Consider the following 17188-nt stretch of genomic DNA (forward strand, 5'->3'; position numbering starts at 1 on the left):
TTTCTATTTCTATTTCTATTTCTATTTCTATTTCTATTTCTATTGCTATTTCTATTTCTATTGCTATTGCTATTTCTATTTCTATTATTTCTATTTCTATTATTTCTATTATTTCTGTCATTTCTATTCCTCCCATTCCTCTTATTCCTCCCATTCCTCCTATTCCTATTCCTATTCCTATTCCTATTCCTATTCCTATTCCTATTCCTATTCCTATTCCTATTCCATTCTTTCTATTTCCATTCTATTCACATTTTTTAAAATTACTTTTCTATTTTATTCATGGCCCCGGCGGTGGCGGCAGGGCCGGGACTCGAACCCGCGGCTCGGGGGAGCGGCGCAGATGCCCGCTCCGGCCGTCAGGTGGAGCCGTTGCACCGCGCTGCACTGCTGGGGGGGGGGGGGGGGCGGTGGGATGGGGGGGGGGGGACACGGGGGGGAGAAGCCTCTACCAGCCATAAGGATCGGGCCCCAGTCCCCCCCCCCAGACCCTCTCAGGGGTAAGGACCTGCCAGCAGAGGCAGAGACACCCCCCCCCCCCCCCAAATAAAAGTCCCCCTCCCGAAGCCCCCCCCCCCAACACTGCTGGGTGGGAGGGGGTGGCTGGGGACAACCTTGCGAGTGGCCGGGGGTGGCAGGGGCTGGCCTGGGACCCCCGGGCTGGGCGATGCTGGCAGGGGGTCTTAGGGCAGCGGGGGGGGGGGGGTGTCAGGGCCCTGACTGGGGGTGGGAGGGGGCACAGAGTCTTTGGGGGGGGGGGGAGTGATGTCCCCAGAATCAGGGCTTGTCACTACCCCGAGGTCCCCACAGGGCAGGTGGAGGACGGCAAGTTTTGGGGTACGTGAGAGTCCCCTGCTCCATGAGGCTGGGGGGCGGGGTTCTGCCTTGGGGATGGCATTGAACTGGGAGACACTGGTAACTGCTGGGAGAAGGTGGGGGGGGGGTGTCTAAAACATCCCCCTGTAGCCACCCAGCCCCAAGCCCAAATCCATCCTACTCCCTAACCCCAACCCTTCCTCTCCCCTACCCCCCAGCAACACCCCCCCACCTCCAAATCCCCCCTCAGCACCAAAAGTCCCTGGGAGGGCCACCAATCCCCCAGAAAAAAAGCCCTCCCCTGAATCACAGGGTGTCCCCAGAGCCCCTGCCAGCCGCCCCCCCCAGTCCCCGCTCCTGCAGACAGGAGCCTGCGATCTTTATTTATTCCTTCTCCCTCCTTCACCCACTCTTTGTTGTTTCTTGAGAGAGGGAAAGAAGAAAAAAAAAAAAAAAAAAAAAGAAAGAGAAAAAAAAAAAAAACACACACACAGAGAGGAGGCAGGAGCCTATTTTGCCTCCCAGGCAATATTTCTGGAGCCAATCGGAATGCGCACCCACCCTGCCCTGCTCCCTAATTAAAGGCTTTAAGCAGGCGGCCGGGGCTGGAGGTTTGGGCACAGTCTCTTGGTTGCTCTTCGCAAGAGCCGGTGCGGAGGAGCCGGCTCTGGGCACTCCAGGCCTGACGCGCGGGCAGCCGGAGCCGCCAGGTTGGGGGGTCCCCAGCCAGGCGAGCAGCTCCCCCCCCCCCCCCGTTCCAGCGATGAGCGGCTCTTTCGACAAGAAGCTCTCCAGCATCCTCACCGACCTCTCGGGCTCGCTGAGTTGCCATGCCGCCTCCAAGGACTCTCCTACCTTACCGGAGTCCTCCGTCACCGATTTGGGCTACTACACCGGCCAGCACGACTACTACTCGGGCCAGTCCTACAGCCAGCCCGTGAGCCACTACCCTTACCACCAGTTCAACCTCAACGGCATCGGCGCTGCCGGCACCTACTCGCCTAAATCCGACTATTCCTACAGCCCTTCCTACCGCCAGTACAGCCACTTCAGGGACCAGCAGCTCCCAGCCCAAGAAGCAGGTAGGATGCTCAGGAGAGAGGGGTCGTATCCATCCCGCTGATCCCCTGGGATTGCAGCCGGAGCTTGGCGAAATTGCGCCCCTCTAATTGTCCCCGAGTTGGGGACGGGGTGGCCGTGGGGCTGGGGGAAGGGGGTGTTGTCCCCATCGAAGGATGGGGTGGACGTCGGGACGGGGCTCAGCCCCCTCCGGCATTCCCGGTGCTGCGGGGGGGGGGGGATGCAGCAGGATGGAGCCGGGCTGGATACGGCCACCGCGGGGGAATGCCCCGAGGGACGGGGCAGTGTCACCACACAGAACGGGATGACCCTGAGCTGGGGGGTGGGATGCCTGCGCTGGGACCCCTTCACCGGCACCGGCCTCACACCTCCGCTCTCTGCCCAGTGTCGGTGAAGGAGGAGCCGGAGCCGGAGGTGCGGATGGTCAATGGAAAACCCAAGAAGATCCGCAAGCCCCGCACCATCTACTCCAGTTACCAGCTGGCTGCTCTGCAACGCCGATTCCAGAAAGCCCAGTACCTGGCGCTGCCCGAACGGGCTGAACTGGCCGCCCAGCTGGGGCTCACCCAGACCCAGGTAAGGGCTGAGCCCCCTGTCACCCCCCCCCGTCACCCCAGTTCCCAGCCACGGGCAGGAAGGATTGGCAAGAGGGGAAGCCGGAGCTGCCCCCCCCTCCTGACAAAACCCGAATGAGTGGAGGTTTGGGTGAGGGCTCCGTTCACAGCTGGATGGTGAGAGCCGGGAGGGGTCTGGGGGGCCCTGGAGATGGAGGATCCCCATTTGCTTATGGGCGCTGGGACCCCTGTCGCCAGATTTCCCTGTGCGGAGCAGATTTGCTTTGCCGAGGAAAAAGTGGAGAGGAGAGAAGGAGCAGAGAGAAGGGACGGACCCCAGTCGTGTCCCATTCCCCAGGTTTCGGGGTTTATCCCCTTCCCTGTGGAGCCAGCCCCGTCCCAGACCTGGCTTTGCCCAGCCAGGGTCTGAGGCCAAATCCTGCCCTGCTGCCTGGGAGGGTCCTGGCTCCCAGGAACATGGGACACGAAATCCCAGGCGGGACGGGGTGCTCGGGACGGGGTGCTTGGGACACCCCATCCCGGCAGCAGGTCCTGACCCCGAATCCAGCTGGAGCGCAGGGACATGGGGGCCGGACTCTGCTCCCCCCAGCAGGGTTTCTGGGGCTCCCCTTGGGTCCGTCCTCGTGGCACTTCGGCTCCCCGATCCCGCTCTGTCCAGGCAGAGAGGAAGGGATTTTGGGACAGGAATCACATTCCCCTCGCCGAGACCCCGTGCCGGGGGTAACACTTTAGGCTGGACTGGAAAAGCAGGGATGAGCGCGATGGGCATCTCGCCACGCAAACACCCAGATTTGGGGCTAAACCCTTGCTTTTGGGATTTGCTTGGCGGGAGGACAAATCTTCCCCCACCGATCTGCTGGCACGAAGGCGAGCGGGTTGTCACCGCCATCACCGCGGCGTGCGACTCCCCCGCACCCCATCCCGGTCCCCGGCGCCCTCCCTGCCTGCGGGCCGGCGCCGGCGCCCTTGTGCCGCCCTTGGCGCGGCGCTTCCCAGCACCCGGCCTTCCTCCTCCTCCTCCTCCTCCTCCTCCCTTGGGCGATGAAGCAATCGGGGACACTCGGCAAAGGGCTGACGGAGCGCGTCACCCGCTCCCAGAGGGACATCCTGTTTGGGTGACAACCACCGCCCCCCCCCACTCCTTCCCCAGGGGCCAAGGGCGTCCAGCGCCGACGCCTCACCCAGCACCGGCGACGCTCCCGACGCCCGGCGTGTTGGGCCGGCAGCCCATGATGCATGGCATGACGGGCTTCCCGCGACGCCCTTGTCCCCGGGGGGGGCTTCCCACGACGCACCGTGTCCCCGTGACACCCGTATCATGGGTGCCTTCCCGCGGCGCACGGCGTGTCCTGGTTCCCCGTGACACCCGCATCCCCGGTGCCTTCCCGCGATGCACTGTGTGTCTGGGGTCCCCGTGACACCAACGTCCCGGGGGGGGTCTTCCCACGATTCACCATGTGAGTGGGGTCCCCGTGATGCCCATGTCCTGGGTGCCTTCCTACGGTGCACGGTGTGTCCAAGCTCTCCATGACGCCCATGTCCCTTGTCCCTTCATGCGTTGCATCGTGTGTCTGGGCTCACCATGACACCCATGTCCCTTCCCATGTCGGATCGTGTGTGGGGGCTCCCCGTGACACCCATGTCCCTTCCCATGTTGGATCGTGTGTCTGGGCTCCCCGTGACACCCATGTCCCTTCCCACGTTGGATCATGTGTGGGGGCTCCCCGTGACACCCATGTCCCTTCCCATGTTGGATCGTGTGTCTGGGCTCACCATGACACCCATGTCCCTTGTCCCTTCCCTCTTGCCCGCCATCCCCACCTCACCCCCACCCCGGGGGTCCTACTCCCGTACCTCATTCAACCCAGGGGTCCGCTTTTGGTGACGGGGTGCTGACCCCTCTCCCTCCCCGCCAGGTGAAGATCTGGTTCCAGAACCGCCGCTCCAAGTTCAAGAAGCTGTACAAGAACGGCGAGGTGCCGCTGGAGCACAGCCCCAACAACAGCGACTCCATGGCCTGCAACTCCCCACCTTCCCCGGCCGTCTGGGACAGTAACTCGCACGGCAGCGCGCCGGGACGGACCTCGCTCCCGCAGCCGCTTCCCTACAGCTCTTCCCCCGGCTTTTTGGAGGAGCACAACCCCTGGTATCACCCCCAGACCCTCAGCGGACCCCACGGACCCCACCAGCCGCCACCGGCCACCACGATGCATCACACCTCTCCGGGGCCTCCCCCCAACACCGGTGCCGTCTACTAACAGCCCGGAGCGAGAAAAGGAACGAGAGACAGTGGCAGAACTCCTTTGCCTCCTTTTTTTTCCCCCTACTTTTTGGGTTTTCTTCTTTTTTTTTTTTTTTTTTTTAAGGAAAAAAAAAAAAAAAGGACAACCATGTACACGCACCCCTAGATATACACTTATATATCCTATCCTCTCCCAGCTCATCTCAGGAACAAGAGGACTGCAAAGGGTTAAACTCATTAGCTCCCAGCCCAGGGCAGGCGAGGAAAAGGTGGCGAATTCTTCTTATGCCTTTTTTTTTTTTTTTTTAAAATTTTTCCATCCTCCCCCCTAATAAAAACGGCCCCCGAAGAGCCACATCCCACCGGGGGTCCCTCGATGGAGCTTTGCTTCTTGGGGCCACCCCGGTGAGCTGCCTTGGGGGCAGAGGGGGGGCTGCCCCACGCTGTGACCCCCACCCCACCCCACGCACGAGTGGGCACCCAGGAGGGGCACGAGGGGCACCCGGAGCACCCGCACCCCAACGGGAACGGAGCCGGTGGGGAGGAGGACGCGGCGTCGCGGCGTGTGGGCGCCCGTCGCCGATGCCGAAGGAGCGGGATGTGTTTCGCCCTCGCGACACTCGAAATCCGGGGACCGGGAGCGGTTTGGGGGGGCCACGGACGCCCCACGGGAGTAAATCAGGACCCCCCAACCCGGCCGCTTCTGTGGCAGCTTCGCGGGAATCGCCCGGGACGCTGGTCAGACAATAAGGTGGTTATTTAAAAATAAATAAAAAGTGTGTGGGGAGAAAATATTTTAATATTTAAACAGTTCAGGAATGGCTTAAGTTATTTTTTAAAGAGAAAAATCGTGCTAATGTCCGTTTTCTAACAGTGCCTCCATCTGTGTCAGTTAAGCTAACAGCGAAGCAGAATGCCTATTTTTTAAATAAATCGACAACACATTTTAAAGAAAAAAAAAAAACCTCTTTACTATTTTTTAAGAGAATGATGCTATTTTTTTAAAAGCAGAAAGTGCAGTTTTAAGAAGTGTTCATACGTGTTGTACAGTCCCGAGGATCTTATTTATGTTGCCTTATATAAATAGGGGTGTATGGGGGAAAAAAGAGAGTGTACATAAGGTTCGTTTGTATAAAGTTGATCCAAACCAAACTGTTTTCGGTCTGGTTTTTTGTTCGCTTTTTTTTTTTTTTTTTAAGGAAAAAAAAAAATCCTGGTTGATGGGAGCCCACTCTAAGGACAGGGGCTTCCTCCGAGTGTCCTTTGCTGCTTTCCTAGTGAACAAAAGCTGATCTATAAATGTTAATAAAAGTGCTTTGAATGTGAAGGCTCTAAACACCATTTTTTGGGAGGTTTTTGGTGAGCACGGAGCAGCTCAGGAGTTTTCCGGCTTGGGAAACGTAGAGTTAAACCCTGCATCCCCTGCGCCCCATTTTTGGGGGGCAGCTGGGGGGGGGTGGTCGGGGACTGGGGATGGCACTGGGCGGTGGGCACGGCCGCTGCCGGCTCCCCCCGAGTCCCGCTTTACCCTGCCAAGAGGGAATTTGCAGGGAGAGGATTTTATCCCTGGTTTGCAGAGTCTTCCCTGAAGAGCTGCAGAGAGCTGCCGCTTCCCTCCCGCTCCTCTTACTGGGACCAGTAGGCTCTTAGCCATGCAAACTGGGAGGGTGACTGGGCTGACCCGGTGTCCCTTTTTTGGGACACCCCACGAGCGAGGGCTGGCAGGGGACGGAACCCCCAACCAAGGCACCGACCCCGCGGGATCGACACTTGCCATCCCTGGGGAGACGCCGACTTTCCCCATCGGTTTTATGGGGCCGGGAGGGCACGAGTGACTCAAAGACCCCCCCAGCCGTAGGGTCTTGGGACAGGGACGGGGCTGAACCGTTCCGGTCACCCTGCCTGGCTGTCCCCGGCGTCACCGGCATCGTTTCATGGGTGGGAGCGCAGCAAAGGGTCGGGGGCTGAAGCCCCGTCACCCATCCCAGTGCTGTCCCCACGGAGCCGCGCTGGGGACGGGGAACGTGGTCCCCAGCATCACATCCCCGACGGCTGTGGAGGGCCCCCCCCAGCCCCCTGCGCTGCTCCCACATGGTCCCAGGCAGCATCCAGCCCTCCGTGGGGTGGCTCCGGGGATGGTCCCTCTACACCCTCCAGGGACACCCCCGGCACCGTGGGGTGCCGGCACGTCGGGCACAACCAGGATGCACCCAGCTTCCAGCATCCCAAAAGGCGTCCCAGTGTCCCCAGAAGTGTCCCCATGTCCCCCCTTCCCACGGCCAAGTCCGTGCGGGGCCAACCTTGCATCCATAGGGGTTTCCCCAAATTCCCCACCACGGGCTGCACCCGCCGGTTCCCCATCCCCATCCCGTGCCGCCGGCGTGCCAACATCGGGCACAGCCGGACCTCTGGGCATCCCTGTACGGCGCCTGCATGACCGGGCCGGTTCTAAAGAATTAAGGGGTGCTGCCAGCCCCCCGTCCCCCAGCGCTTGGGGTTGAGGTTGGGGTTGGAGGCTGCGTGCAAACCGCCCCAGAGCCGGCAGGCGGGCAGACACGCTGGAGACACGGGGGTTATTAGGGGGAGGCTGCCAGCAAAAGCGAGGAGGCGGCGGGTTGGGAGAGGAGGAAACCGAGCGGCGTTGCCTGGAGTGAGAAGCACGGCATGAGCTGGCGCTGGTTTATTTTATATATATATATATATAAATTTTTTTTTTTTTTCTTTTTTAATTTAGGGGGGGAAGGAAAAAAAAAAAAAAAAAAAAAAAAAGTCAGAAGATTACATATCCGTGGATTATATAAATGCCGGGTGCATCGCTGCCTGCGGACAGGCGCTAATCCTGCTCCCCTCCGGCAACACTGCCTGCAAGCTGGGCTCCCCCGGCAGCCTGTGCCGCCAGTCCTGGCGCCCCGGGGATGGGCACTGGGGAAGCCATTGTGCTCATGTAGCCCCCAATCCCTCCATTCCCACTCCTCTGTCCTGGCCATGGAGCATGTCCCGGAGCCCAGGTGGGGCTGGGGGTTCCCAGGGGTCACAGCACCCACAGCCCATGGGGTGGGCTGGGTGCTGGGGAGCCAGCGCCGGTGCAAGGAGCCTTTTGCACCTGCCCGATGAGCTGCGGCAGAGCAGGGCACGGCCCCTCTGAGTTACCTTCTCGCTCAGCCCCATCTCCAACAACCTGGGGGGGGGGGGTTCAGCACCAGCATCGCCCACTGTTCTTCCAGCCCAGAGGTTAGCCAAGACCACCAGAGCTCCCCAAAAGGGACTGCGGGACCCAGACATGTCTCCCCAGGGCAAAGCCCATTCCTTCTGCCAGCAGCTGCTGCCCCAGCGGGCTGCCGAAAGCAGAATGGGGCCTGAAAACCAGAGGCAGGACCCCCCCGGGGTGGGGACATCACCCCCTTCCTCCCATCATCCTGGCCGTGGCACAGGAATAAAATAACCATCCTTCATTATACCAGTTATCCCCTGCCGCCAGCGGGGATGGAGAACGGCGCCGAATGGTACCGGGATGGGGATGCTGGGGACACCCAGCCCCTCGGAGAGGATTTTGCCAGTGGCTACAGGCAGGACAAGGGCTCAGCTGTGGTTTCCAGCCTCTGTGGATCTAAACTGTGGAGCAGCAGCAGTGGCCGGCATCCCACCGGCATCCCCGCACGGATCTGTCCCTCGTGCACAAGCCCCGGCGCGCAGCCCTCCCAGCACGGCACACGTTTCGTGCCCCGTTGCAACACGCCGCTTCCAGGCTCTTGCGTCACGCCGCTGCCAACACAAAGAGCGGGGGCAGCTGCCCGCCCACGGCCCGGCCTGGCATCCACCATGTCTTCGTCTCCTCCCCAGCTCTTGGCTAACCCGGCACACGGCGGCCGGAGCCCAGGAGTGACGCCAGACAGCCACGGCGTTGCCGCCAGCCGGGAATCCGTCACCGTTGCTGACACTGGAAAATAGGACAGAAACGTTCCCGACTGGCATCGGGGACTTCTCTGCTCCCGGTCCGTCCCGGTCCATGTCCCACCACCCTGCCCAGGCTGGGGATGGGAAAGGGACACAAAGTTCCCCCCCCGGCTGCCCAAACCTGCCCTGGCAATTTGAAGGGGGTCGGTTGGATTTCCAGCTTGTGCGAGTGGAGGGAAGAAGAACACGAACAAGCCCAGGGATGTCCCCATCCCCCAGTGGGATTTCTCCCATCCGGTGGGTTAAACCCTACCAGACTGGGATGTCAGGGTGCTCTTGGCCTTTTCTGAGTGTCCCCAACCAGGGACGCTTTTGGCCGGTGGAGAAGAGCCAAGACCAGCTTCAGCGATGCCGTGCTGGCAACACCACCCCTCTCCCGGGGTGCAGAAGAAAGCGGGGTCACCCTCCGGTTTGGCTGCAGAGAAAAGGGTAGAACAGCCCCCAAACCCCCTCCTCAGGGCACAGGACCCCCATCCCTGTCCCCATCCCCATCCCACAGGAGCATCCCGAGCAGGACCCGAGCGCAGGCGGGCGGCGGCGGGTGCTGAGCTCCCCCGGGTGCCCGAGAGATGGGCTGGAGCAGGAATTTCCCTGCACCCAAGGGTGCCCTAATAGGGATCTGCTCCCACGCGCCAGGGCAGGAGGGGTCGGCCGTGGCTCTCCCATGTGTGCGGTTGGGTGCAGGGGGGAGCCGCAGGCGAAGGCGGCCCCCCCCACCCCAACCCTCCCCATGGGGTCCGGGCGCCAGCCGCCATCCCGGCCACACCGCGAGCGCCGGGCGGGCCGGATCCTGGCCCCGGGAGCCAAGGGTTGCTGCGTCCCTCCTGCTGCAAGACGGGACCTGCGAGCGGCTCTGGCTGCAAGTCCTTGGCAGCACATCCATTGGGAAAGCCGAGCGGGCGCCGTGGCCTCTGCCTCCTGCTTCCCCCATCCCGCCAGATTTTTTCCCTCCCGGGCATGCCACGCTGCCGAGCCCCCTCCAACCCCACAGGAGGTCACCCCAAATGCACAGGGCTGGGATGATACTCAGCACCCAGCTCCTTGATGGCAGCACCCTAAGGCATCCAAGAGCCCTCTGCAGCCAGGACCATAGCATGGTGCACCCCCTTCCCGGGCCTGGAGAGTAATGCCTGGAGGAAAGCTGCCCCTTCCAGCCCAAAGCCCCTGTCTGGGGTAAATCCCACCCGCAAGCATCTGGGCTTTCCCCAGTCTCTGGATGAGAAATTCTCCATTCTGCCAATGTTGGTGCAAAGCAAATCCATCCGCCTCCCTAAAGCCTCGGTGGGGAGGACAGGCTCTGTCACTCAGGGAAAATAAAGCTAGTCTTGCCCTGCACAGACCCCTGCTTCTTCCAGACTTGTCCCCACTCGTGGACACCATCCACCCACGCAGAGGACACCACGCATCATGTCTCAGTCCCGGACCGTGGTCGGTCCCAGCCACGATGTCCCCCAGGGTGCCGAGCCAGCCCACGGGCTCCATGTCCTCCATGTACCATCGTCGCAATGCGCCCGTGGCTGTTGTAGGACACAGCCGGGGATAACCGTGCCTGCATCCCAGCGGGGTCACCACCAGCATCCCAAACCTCTCGGATGAGGGATCAAGCCGGCTACCGGCTGGCAGGGCGGCGAGGGTTCGTGTCCAGTCCTGTGGCTCCCGGCACGGACCCGGGGCTCCCTACGTGCCTCCGGCCCCTGGGCACACCGTTCCCACGCTCGACGCCCGATCTCCAGCCCTGCCCATCTCCCAGCTATTGATTGTTTGCTCAAAAACCTGACTCCTCACATGGGAGCCAAGTGCTCGGAAAAACTCCGGCCCCGCGTGCTGTCGAAGGTGCAAAGCAAACAGAGCCACGCGTGGCATTGCGGCATTGCTCCCTCCTCGACCTTGCCGGCTGGGATGGGAAACGTGGTCTCCCGGACAGGAAGGGATTCTTGGAGCCGGGGAAATATAAGGTGGGAATATCTGGAGCGAGGATCATGGCACGTTTCTGCAACAGAGCAAGCCTCGGTACAGACCTGTTGCACCAGCAAATCTCTGCTGGGGAGAGCCCCAGCAGGGGTCTCATCCCCAGCGTGGGTGACAAACACTGAGCAGGATTGGGAAAAGTGAGAAGTAATGATAATGTATTTTCTAGCCAGGTTCTGGCCTCTGAAAAGCACAAAGGGAGAGGTTACCCACTGTCAAACCTGCAGCAGAAAAATATCCCCCGTTCCCAAAATACCCTCGCTCCCCGAGCCAGGTATTCACGGGGGCTGCTGGAGACGTGGGGCAGTAACCCCAGCCTCGACCTGCCCCAGGGTCCCCAGCCTGCCCCGCGTCCCCCTGCCCTCCCTCTCCCACCCCTATTAAGGGAGACATCTTCAACAGCTCTAAATTGCCCGTAATTACCCCGAGGAGGCGGCGAGAAGCCCCTCACCGAGGGGCCCAGGTCCACAATTACTATAATTGCGCCTCCATTTCGGGGGAGCGATTGCATGTCTGAAAATAGCGGCGGGTCCCGCACAGATGTCTGGGGGGTGGACACAGCCCCAGCCCCCTGCTCCAACGCTCCATCCCTGCAGGGCTATATTCCCAGGAGCTTTTGGAGACAGGACCCTCCGAGGACCGGGACCGAAGCATCTCCCCCAAACCAGGGACAGACCCCCCCCCTAAAGGGAGCGGCAGGTAGGGAGGAGCAGTCTTTACAAGTGTACAGCCTATTTATAAAGGGGGGGGGGCACATACAATAATGAACGGTATTTATAAATAAGGCCAGGCTGGGGGGGTCCAGAGACTCCCCAGCCCCCCAGCCCCTCTCGGGCCCCCCCCTGCCCCATGTCCATGAACGGAGGGACGCGGGGCTACGGCTGGAGGCCAAGTCCTGTTCTGCCGGGACGGGCGCACCAGGGTGCTGTGCTGGAGCTGTCTCGCTTCAGACCGCGATGGAGCAGGCGATCCCCAGGTTCCTGCAGACCGCAATCGCCTTCCTCCTTCTCCATTCACTGGGGTCCCCCAGGGCTTCGCTGGGCTCCCCGGTCCCTTGGGTGGGGAGCGGCAGAGCATCCCCCCCACCTCGCTGGCCCTCCCGGAGCCGGCGGTTGCTGGATCCGTGGCAGCATCACATCATGGGGGCTCGGGGGATGGCATCTTGTGGGTGCGGCTGGTACCAGGCTCCGAAGCTGTTGATGTAGCTGCTGGGGGCCAGGGGGGGCCCTTTGCCCGGCACGGGGATGTCCCAGAGCGGAGGGATGTTGGGGGAGCAGGGGGAGAGGGAGGCGGCGGTGTGGAGGTGCTCCCCGTCGGGCGCGCTCGAGCCCTGCTTCATGATCTTCTTGTACTTGGAGCGCTTGTTCTGGAACCAGATCTTGACCTGTGGGAGAGAGAGGGGTGAGTGGGGAAGATGGGGTCTGTGGCTAATGCCCCCCCCCCCAAACCCCCAGCATCAATAATTACAGACCCCTTTGCGGTCCCCGTCTCCCCCATCTACACCTGCCCTTTCCCGGGGACCACAGCCGATTCGGCGTGGGGGTCTCTGAGATAAGCGGGGCTTTCAGCCCAACCCTATACAAACCACCAGAGACTCCACTTAAGGGCAGCTAGAGGAGATTGTGGGAAGAGGCGCCCAAACAAACCTGCGATAAACGGAGACCAACCCAGGAGTCCCCAGCCGTGCACATCCCCATGTGTCCCCCACGTGTTCCCCCCCCCCCCCCCCCCACCTCCGGCACAGGCTGTGGCCCCCACCAGCCCAGCCGGGTGCCGGGTGCCAGGGCTGGGTCGGGGTGCGGCACGGTGGGGCCCGCCGCGCTGGGGTGGTGGCCCCACTCATTCCTCCCCGCGGTCCCCCCCGCGCTGCCGGCAGGTTCCCACTTGTCTCTTCTTCCCCGGCTTTATGAGCTCGCTTCGCCCCTGGCTCCGGGCTGCACCGCTGCCGCCTGCTTGTCTCTCCCCATCGCCTTCAAAAACCCACTCACCCCGTCCCGCGGCCCAGGGCCGCCCAACGCCGGGCACGGCCGGGCCGCCAGCCAGGCTTCGGGGCTGGGAAAGTCCCGGTGCCGCTGGGAGGTGCGAGCAGGGGCGCCCCAAACCCGAGCCCCGGGGGCCCACCGGCGCCAGCTCCCCCGCCGCGGCACGGCAAGGCTCGGCACGGTTCCAGTTGCACCCCGGCGTCGTCGTGACGCAGCCTTAATCCGGAGTCGCTCCCGGAACGGCGATGGGCACAAGACCCCTCGCGTGGTGCATCCCCCGGGAATTGCGACCATCCCCTTCGCCCCTGGTGGGGGATCGTACCTGGGTCTGGGTGAGCCCCAACTGGGCCGCCAGCTCGGCACGCTCCGGCAGCGCCAGGTACTGGGTTTGCTGGAAACGCTGGTTGAGAGCTTGCAGCTGCAGGCTGGAGTAGATGGTGCGCGGCTTGCGCAGCTTCTTCCCTTTGCCGTTGATGCGCAGTTCCCCGTTGGCGATGGCCGGGGGCTTCTCGTGTTCTTGGGGTGGGAGAGGAGCAGAGAGTTAAACTAACACACTGGGAGGTTAAAAAAAACCCCCCAAACCCAACCCCAAACCATCCCACCCTGACCCTGGGGGCTGCAGCGGGTTTTGCTTTTTCAAGGTTAGTTTTGGAGGGGAGGGGGAATAAGTAGGGCAGGGGGACCTGCTTTTGCTATGCTGGTTTGTTTAAGCCCCAGGTCAAGCAAGGGGGAAACAGGAGGAGGAAGGGAGGGATGGGATTATTCGCTCAATATCACTATACAAGCCCAAAAGCGGCCAGGCCACAGGTCCCTCTGCCGTGCACCCAATGCTGGGGAGCAAGGCAGGGCCCATGGGGTGACAGAGGGGGCGGCAGGACAGACTCCCCTGCCCTGGGGACCCTTGCTGGGGGCATGCTGCTCCCCCAGGCTGCAGCGAGCCCCCGGCCAGCCCCTCGCTGCAAAGTCCATGCCCCCATCCTGGACCCATCTCCTCCCCGCTCTGTGCCTGGGAGCATCCCTGGGATCTTCTTGGGCCACGTGGCTTGTGCGGGGCAGAAACCCACCGGGGTTCAGAAAGGGACGGGGGACAAGGTGGTCCCCGACTCAGCAGCACGGGGCCGACGTGGGCGAGCGCAGGGCACGGCGGCAAGCGCGTCTGCGCGCCCACGTACACCCTGCACACGGTCTGCTCTGGCCGCTGCCACGGCTCTCCGGAGCTGACGAGGGGGCCACAGGGCCAAGGGGCTCAGCTGGGCTCCGGACCACTCCGTGGGGCAGCCCGGGGGCTGCTTCTCTCCGGGCTGGCTCAGCTTGCTCTTTCCCACATCAGCTTTTGGGGAAAACAGTGGGGAATGGGGATACAACAGGGTAGGGAGCTGAGCTTGGAGCACGATGGCAGTGGGGCAGAAGGGAGAGTCTGCCCGGCCTGGGGGGGCTCAGGGTGCAGGATGAGGACAGCCGGGGGGTCTCAGGGTGCAGGATCAGGGCAGCCGGGGGGTCTCAGGGTGCAGGATGCCGGGGGGTCTCAGGGTGCAGGATGAGGGCAGCCGGGGGGTCTCAGGGTGCAGGATGCCAGGGGGTCTCAGGGTGCAGGATGAGGGCAGCCGGGGGGTCTCAGGGTGCAGGATGCCGGGGGGTCTCAGGGTGCAGGATGAGGGCAGCCGGGGGGTCTCAGGGTGCAGGATGCCGGGGGGTCTCAGGGTGCAGGATGAGGGCAGCCAGGGGGTCTCAGGGTGCAGGATGCCGGGGGGTCTCAGGGTGCAGGATGAGGGCAGCCGGGGGGTCTCAGGGTGCAGGATGAGGACAGCCAGGGGGTCTCAGGGTGCAGGATGAGGGCAGCCGGGGGGTCTCAGGGTGCAGGATGCCGGGGGGTCTCAGGGTGCAGGATGAGGGTAGCCGGGGGGTCTCAGGGTGCAGGATGCCGGGGGGTCTCAGGGTGCAGGATGAGGGCAGCCGGGGGGTCTCAGGGTGCAGGATGAGGGCAGCCGGGGCTCTGATGCTCCCCATCCCCGGGGGTTTCTTGCAACCACGCAGCCACCCATCCACACGGAGCTCCGGGGCACACCGGGAGCTGTGTGCGGGGGGACCACCACGGACATCACCCCCAACCCACTCGGGTCCCCTCGGGGACCTCCCCACCGGCCCGAACCCCCACATCTCCTTTTCCCTTTCGGACCCCCGGCGCAGCCCCAACCGCTCTTCCGACGGCTCCGTCCCGGCGCTTCCCGGTGAATTCCCATCGCTCCCCGCCGGGTGGGTGCCCGGGGCGGGGGGGGGAGGGGGGGGGGAAGAGAAGGGGGATGGATGCGCAGCGCCGAGCACCCCGCGCCCACCTTACCTGCGTCCTGCAGTCTGCCGCCGTGGGCCAGCCCCGCCGGGGGATGCTGGGCACCGGGGGGTGGGTAAGGCAGGTAGGGACCCCCGTGGGGTGGCGGGGGGGCACCGCCGGTGTAAGGATAGGGCCCCGGTCGGCCGTAGGAGGCAAAAGGTGGTGGCGGGTCGTGTTGGGGATGGAGACCGTGCAGCGGGTAATGAGGAGGCGAGGGGTGACCGAGTTCCAAAAAAGCAGTTTTGGAGGGGTCGGCTGCCAAAAGGCTTTCGGCCACGGAGCTCATGGTCATGGTGGACCGAACCGGACCGGACCGGGCCGGGCCGGGCCAGGCAGTTCCCCGAATCCCGCAATACCGCTCCGAACCCCGCTACCCTTCGTCTGTCCCCCCCCCCCCCCCCCCCCCCGGTTCGACGGGCTCCGCGCTGCCGCACCGCGGCCCCGCGCCCGGGGGATCCCCTGCCCGCCACGCCCCGCCCCGCCGAGCCACGCCCGCGATGACGTCACGGCCCCGGGGCACCCCCCCCCACCCACCCCACCCCCAGTTGCCCACCCCCCCGCCCGGGGGGGGGGCAGCCCCCTCTCTGTGCCCCGGTGCGGAGCAATGCGTGGGGTCCGGGGTTGGGGGACCACCAGGACACCCCCCCCCCCCACCCCGTGTCCTGGCTGTGTGTCCCCTTGGGGGGGCTTGGCCCACACGTGGGGTAATGTGTTTTTGGGGGGTGAAACCCCTTCTCAGGGCCCCCCCCTCTATCGGGGGGCACGGGGAGCGGACGGTGACTCCCCAGGGACACGGCCCTGGGGGGGACGCGTCCCCTTGAGGGGGACACGGGGCAGCCCTGGGGACCCCCGGGGACAGATCCTGGGCGAGGAGGAGCTGAGGCCGTTCGCGCTCAGCTCGCCTGTGCGGGAACGCTGGAGGGATGCACCAGGGACGGGAGAAAGGATGGACACGGGAAGGACGGACACCCCGTGGAAGGATGGACACGCAGGGCGTCGCGACCCTGTGCCTCCCCGGTCCCTCTGCTTGTGGGTGCTGGGGGAGGACACCCAGGGTGCTGGGGTGGGGGGAGAGCCCCGGAGTCACCTGGCAGACGGGAGGCCCCTTCCCCTGGCGTCAGCAGCACCCCGTCCCCGCAGGGCCCCGCTCCCGGCAGCAGGCGTCAACCTGCCCGGCTGCTCCCTCCCGCTGCCCCGGGGAGCCCTGACCCCGCTGGGGTGCGTGGGGCCTGGAGGAACCCCACAGCATCCACCCCGGCTACCAGTCAGGGCAAACTGGGGACAAAAAACCCCCCCTCCGGGGCTGGGGGATGCTGTCACCACCTTTGGGGACAGCCAGCTGGAGGACAGGATGGTGCCGGAGGGGAGGATTTGGAGGGTCCGTGAGTCCCGGTTGCACCACGGTGATGGGTTTGGGGACACCGGGGTGACACGGTGGGGAATGGAGCCGGGTGGCTCGTGCCGAGCCAAGCACCGGCCACGAGGTCTCCGCTGCCGCCTCGCGTGGGGTTTGCCCGGGAGGAGCAGCCCCGAGGGAGCGGGGTGACAAGCAGCCGGGGATGCTGGCAGGGAGGGTCCCCCATCCCCACCCTCCCATTAGACCATCTTCAAAACATGTTTCCATCCGGCCGTCGTGCCGAGCCTGAGTCACTCCGAGCAGGGGCCAGGAGCTCCGATATAAATAGCCGAGCTCCTGGCTAACCCCAGGACACACTGGGACTGTGTCCTGCCCCAGACTCCCAATACAACAACCCTTCCTCCGACCCGCCTCTGGCCCTCCGTAGCTGATGGCTTTCCCCATCCCAACCTCCCTAAACCTTCGCTCACAACACCGTAAGGATCATTTCCAGCACAGCCGGACCCACAGACGGGCTGTTTGGTGCTGGGCGCAGGTTCTGGGGTCCCTACATCCCTCCATCCCAGCACAGAGCCGGTCAAAGCACCAGCGTCCCTGGGACTGTCCTTGGAGCCGACATGGGCTCAAAAACCTATGTGAGCCCTAAATTTGGGCGCGGGGAGAAGCTGTCCTGCCACTTCTGCCCGGGACCACCAAACTCCAGGGGCCAACATGGAAAATCCCCCAACCCCACCCAGGCAAAAGCGGGGGCGAAGCAGCAAATAAAAAGAGGCAAAAGGAGAAATCCAGATGTTCTCCAGCCCTGCCCGGGCTGGCTGAGGCATCCCCAGGGAGCCCGGCTTGGCCAGCACCGAGGGCGAAGCGTGGCCGCTGCGAGTATCAAAG

At 63.5% G+C, this 17188-nt stretch overlaps 2 protein-coding genes across 2 annotated transcripts; one reads left to right on the forward strand and one right to left on the reverse strand.

The window, feature by feature from the left end:
- The first annotated feature begins 1452 nt into the window (after positions 1 to 1452).
- Positions 1453 to 4744, forward strand: DLX3 (distal-less homeobox 3). Its single transcript, XM_049800206.1, has 3 exons — positions 1453 to 1898; positions 2282 to 2472; positions 4388 to 4744. Exons 1-3 carry the CDS (start codon positions 1580 to 1582, stop codon positions 4727 to 4729), a joined length of 852 nt encoding a protein of 283 aa, XP_049656163.1. The 5' UTR covers positions 1453 to 1579; the 3' UTR covers positions 4730 to 4744.
- A 7023-nt stretch (positions 4745 to 11767) lies between these two features.
- DLX4 (distal-less homeobox 4) lies at positions 11768 to 15238 on the reverse strand. The gene is made up of 3 exons (XM_049800389.1): positions 14956 to 15238; positions 12940 to 13133; positions 11768 to 12019 (listed from the first exon to the last, which is right to left on the reverse strand). The coding sequence occupies exons 1-3, from the start codon at positions 15236 to 15238 to the stop codon at positions 11768 to 11770; spliced, it is 729 nt and encodes a 242-aa protein (XP_049656346.1).
- Between the last annotated feature and the right edge of the window lie 1950 nt (positions 15239 to 17188).

This window comes from Accipiter gentilis, chromosome 5, assembly GCF_929443795.1.
Source record: "Accipiter gentilis chromosome 5, bAccGen1.1, whole genome shotgun sequence".
Classification (NCBI taxonomy): domain Eukaryota; kingdom Metazoa; phylum Chordata; class Aves; order Accipitriformes; family Accipitridae; genus Astur; species Astur gentilis.

Coding starts and splice junctions, on each gene's coding strand:
- DLX3 (XM_049800206.1), top strand. CDS start 1,580: ATGAGCGGCTCTTTCGACAAGAAGCTCTCCAGCATCCTCACCGACCTC. Junction 1,899..2,281: donor GCTCCCAGCCCAAGAAGCAG/GTAGGATGCTCA, acceptor CTCTCTGCCCAG/TGTCGGTGAAGGAGGAGCCG. Junction 2,473..4,387: donor TGGGGCTCACCCAGACCCAG/GTAAGGGCTGAG, acceptor CCTCCCCGCCAG/GTGAAGATCTGGTTCCAGAA.
- DLX4 (XM_049800389.1), bottom strand. CDS start 15,238: ATGACCATGAGCTCCGTGGCCGAAAGCCTTTTGGCAGCCGACCCCTCC. Junction 13,134..14,955: donor CGGCAGACTGCAGGACGCAG/GTAAGGTGGGCG, acceptor TCCCACCCCAAG/AACACGAGAAGCCCCCGGCC. Junction 12,020..12,939: donor TGGGGCTCACCCAGACCCAG/GTACGATCCCCC, acceptor TCTCTCCCACAG/GTCAAGATCTGGTTCCAGAA.